The following is a 3,864-nucleotide window of genomic DNA, read 5'->3' as shown; positions in this document are numbered from 1 at the left end:
ATATATATATATTTATATATATATATATATATATATATATATATATATATATATATATATACATATTTATTGTATTGTACAATTTGGTTTCCAACAAGTGTGTACTAAGATTGGATACATAATCTATAGATGTAAAGAAATTTGTAATAAATGGGAATAAACACTTACTCTAAGGTTTTCCAGGAAGTTGGGATTTCAGGGCTGATGGTCAGGTTTTCTCCTTTTGCATCTTGTGCTGAAAAGTAGATCCCTGCCACCCCTGAGACTTTATTACCGGGAAATTGAAGGATTAGATTTTCATCGGGGTTATGGGCAGTCCAGTTTCCTGCTTGTCCTCCTAACAGCACTCCTCCTCCTGCTTTCATGAAGGCTACTAGATCTCCTGCATGTTCACCAACATTGTAGGCATCTGATACAAACACAACGCATCTCAAATATTCACTGAATGTCTCAACAACACTGACTTGGAAGTTGGATTTGCTCAGCTTATCAGCAACTGCTTTCAGGTTTTTGTGCACCCCCAATGATATGTTTTCAGGTCCACCCCCTCCCAGCCAGATCAGAGCATTCTCTACCAGATCAGGAGCCAAACTCAGGTAATTCTCATGGCCCAGGACCACAATTCTTCCTCTGCCGTACAGCGAAGCAGCCATGAGGACATGACCATCACTGTCCATCACTACAGGAAAGGCATTTTCTCCAGCCAGCACCAGGTTGCAAGGAACACTGGAGCTCCGCAGGTCCAGCTGCTTCAGGCCTTTCACGAGAGACTCGTAGGCTTTTTCATGGTAAGACTGGGTCATCTGATCTGACATGGTGAGAAGATACTCTGTAGATTAAAGAAAGAAGACAGCAAATTTTTACAAAATGCTCTGTTTGTAAATGAGAGTGTTGTGGAATAAAACATTTAACAATAAATAAATCATGAATAAAAAAATCTGTATACAAGAATGGTCTTCTGTTTATTTGAAGATTCAAATGCACAAATCATACAGAATGTAACAGTCTGTAGCAAAGTGCAGCAAGCAAACACTTTGTTAGTAACTGCAGCGAGCTAATGCTGCTGCAATGTATTCATACTGAGACTGTTTGTGTGTTGTCATATGGGTGGTGGCCAGGTATATAGTCCAGGCAAACTTGGCAAAAAGGAAACACCTTGGTACGATTGAATGCAACAGAAACCAGGCTTGGGGAGTTGGAAAAACACCCCAAGGTCTTGTGAAAAAATGTTGAGTCAGAGATTCAATACAGATTTAAGCATACTTATATACATTTTACCCATACACACCCCGCTTTTGATCATTTATTGATCACAAAACAAACAAAAATTTTCATTAGGGGTATTAGACAACATGAGCAAAACAATAATAGAAGAACAAAGCATGCTAGGGGACTGAAGATACGTGTCAAACACACATAGATGTCTGTTCAACCGAGCGGTTTGGAGTCAGTGCATGGGAATATTCACATGGTTTATTTGTACTGTGCTACACAGCAAATTCTGTAGTGTTGTTTTTTCAGTGTTAGTAATTTTGAGTTGATGGGTGTTGATTTGGGAATTGTTTTAACACTTGTTAAAGCTCTGTGAACGGTGTCATTCAAGCGAGTTAAATGTTAACACCTGTGACTGAGCTAGATTCACTCCAGGTGGAGTTGATAAATGTTTAAGTTGTGACTGATCTTATTATTATGCTAATTCCTATGGTGATGGGAAGTTGATTATTTTTTTAAATAAAAAATAAATACAAATAATTTTTTTATTTATTTTATTTTATTTTATTTTAACTTGCTCACTGTTGCTGGTCAACACATTTGAACTTATAATGTAACTGTAAAGTGTGTGTGTTAACTTTCTGTAGCCCTGCAAGGGACTACAAGGATTTTCAGATTTGGTGACTTGCATATTAGGCTAGTAAACACCGAACGCACTTTTAATGTTTTGTAAAACAAAACAGGCGTGGTGGCGCAGAGGCTAGAGATGGTGAGCCTGTGATCAGAGAGTCTCCAGCCAACCCAGGTTCAACTCCCAGACCAACAACATCAAAATGTGGATGGGAAAGGTGCAACACCCACCCTGAGCCCATAAGCAAGGCCCCCAACAACTCCAGGGCACCCCAGATGGCAGCCCCCCACACACAAGCACCCACACATGTAATGGGAAAAATGCAGATAATTAATTTCCCAACTGGGGATTAATAAAGTACAATAAATAACACAATTTTAGTTTTAAAAGACTTAATTGTGTCATAAAATAACAATGTATATAAAAAAATTAACACTTGCAGTGAAAGGGAAAAACCCTATTTTGAGTTAAAAGTGCAAGTGGTGTCATAAAACAACACCAAGGGTGTCAAATATTTAACACTATTAAAAAGTTAAAATTAACATTTTTCAAAGTGTACTTTTAACTCAGAATCTGTGAGAATTATATAAACTCAGAAAAGTGTCAAATTTAACACTGTGAGTTGAATTAACACTCCTGTTTTAGTGATGTTGACAAGCACTGTGAGGTTCTTTGATGTCGTACAGTCAGGGGTCATTTTTCCACGATTGGTGACTGGGTGCACATCTTCGGAATAAATTACTCATTTTTGTACATGTGTGGGTTCGGAGATTGATGGGGAAGCCTGTATCTGGGGGTGGATAAGATACCAAAAGAATAGCAGGAGGATACTGATATCGATGGTCAAAATGCAGTCTAGCAGTGGTCTTGACACATGGTTCCAGAACCGACCAGTTGTCCACCTGGTTGGAGGTGTAGAGCTTTCATTGTAGTCTGAATGGTCTGTTTGTCTGGATGTCCATGACATTGTTTGAGCAGAGTGTTTCAAATCACTAACTACTCTTTTTCCACCTCTGGTAGACCTGCAACATTTTTACAGTGACTGATATGGACCCAAGTGGCTCGTTCAGCGATGTTTACTGAAATGTGGGTTGTCAACAGGATCTTGAATGGTCCCAACTACTATTTGGTTCTCCAGGACTTTCTCCTGAAGATTTTTTCAGCAAGTATTTGCTGAACACAGCTGATGCAGAGAGCTGGACAGAATAGATGACAGGTTAGAACAATAAGACAACACTTTTTCTTCACATAGAGTGGTGGATGGAGTGGGCCCAGTCGATGGCGTCAGTCCCACTTAGGGTGGCGCTGAACACAAAATTTCATAAGGGCTGAGGTTAAACCTGCTTCTTTTCCTCATTTTCATGTACATCAGTACCAGGGGTAACAGCTCTGTGGCCTGGGCTGAGTAGTGGTGAGGAAGAGGACCAGAAGTCAGCACAGCATGATCTGAAACAACAGCAAAACAGACAAGGCTAGAACTGGAGATGGGGTCTCTCCGGACCGAGCAATCTACATAGTGGACAAGGTCCAGATTGTAAAGAGGTCTGTCCAACATGTCAGGTCTTGGGGTACAAGCCAAGTCTAGTTCAACAGCACAGTCATGTGGCTCACTGTCATCTGGTAGTGGGAGAAGCATTGCTGGGTTAAGATATGTGCATTTTTTTTAATGGTTACATTTGGCATGTCCAATAAACGTGTGATATTGCAAACATGCAACAGAGAGATGAGATGTTCTTTGTTCTTTCAGGATCAGGGTGAAAGCATGTGACACCATCAGAGTCACATTTGAGTAACCTACAACATCTCTAGATGCTAGCAGGGCCTTTTCAGTTGCAACTACAGCATGGAGACAATGCAGGAGGCCTGCAGCAACTGCACTTAGTTTAACAAATAAGTATGCCACTGAGCATAATCTGTCACCGTGACTCTGCAAAAGAACAGATGTCATACAGACATCCTGTTCATCCACTGTTTAGATGAAGGGTTTGTTATGATCTGGTAACCCAAGAGTGGCTGCAGTC

General features: G+C 40.3%; 1 protein-coding gene across 1 annotated transcript in view; it reads right to left on the bottom strand.

The window, feature by feature from the left end:
* LOC119410540 (TRPM8 channel-associated factor homolog) overlaps nt 1-815 on the bottom strand; it is a 49,880-nt gene extending 49,065 nt beyond the window's left edge. The window contains exon 1 of the mRNA XM_037677422.1: nt 169-815. Coding sequence (XP_037533350.1) covers nt 169-815 — 647 coding nt within the window. The remainder of the gene's footprint in view (nt 1-168) is intronic.
* Between the last annotated feature and the right edge of the window lie 3,049 nt (nt 816-3,864).

This window comes from Nematolebias whitei, chromosome 6 (genome assembly GCF_014905685.2).
Source record: "Nematolebias whitei isolate Nwh7 chromosome 6, NemWhi1, whole genome shotgun sequence".
NCBI classification, from domain to species: domain Eukaryota; kingdom Metazoa; phylum Chordata; class Actinopteri; order Cyprinodontiformes; family Rivulidae; genus Nematolebias; species Nematolebias whitei.
Note: the sequence above shows the minus strand (reverse complement) of the source record. Positions and strands in the feature narration are given on the sequence as shown.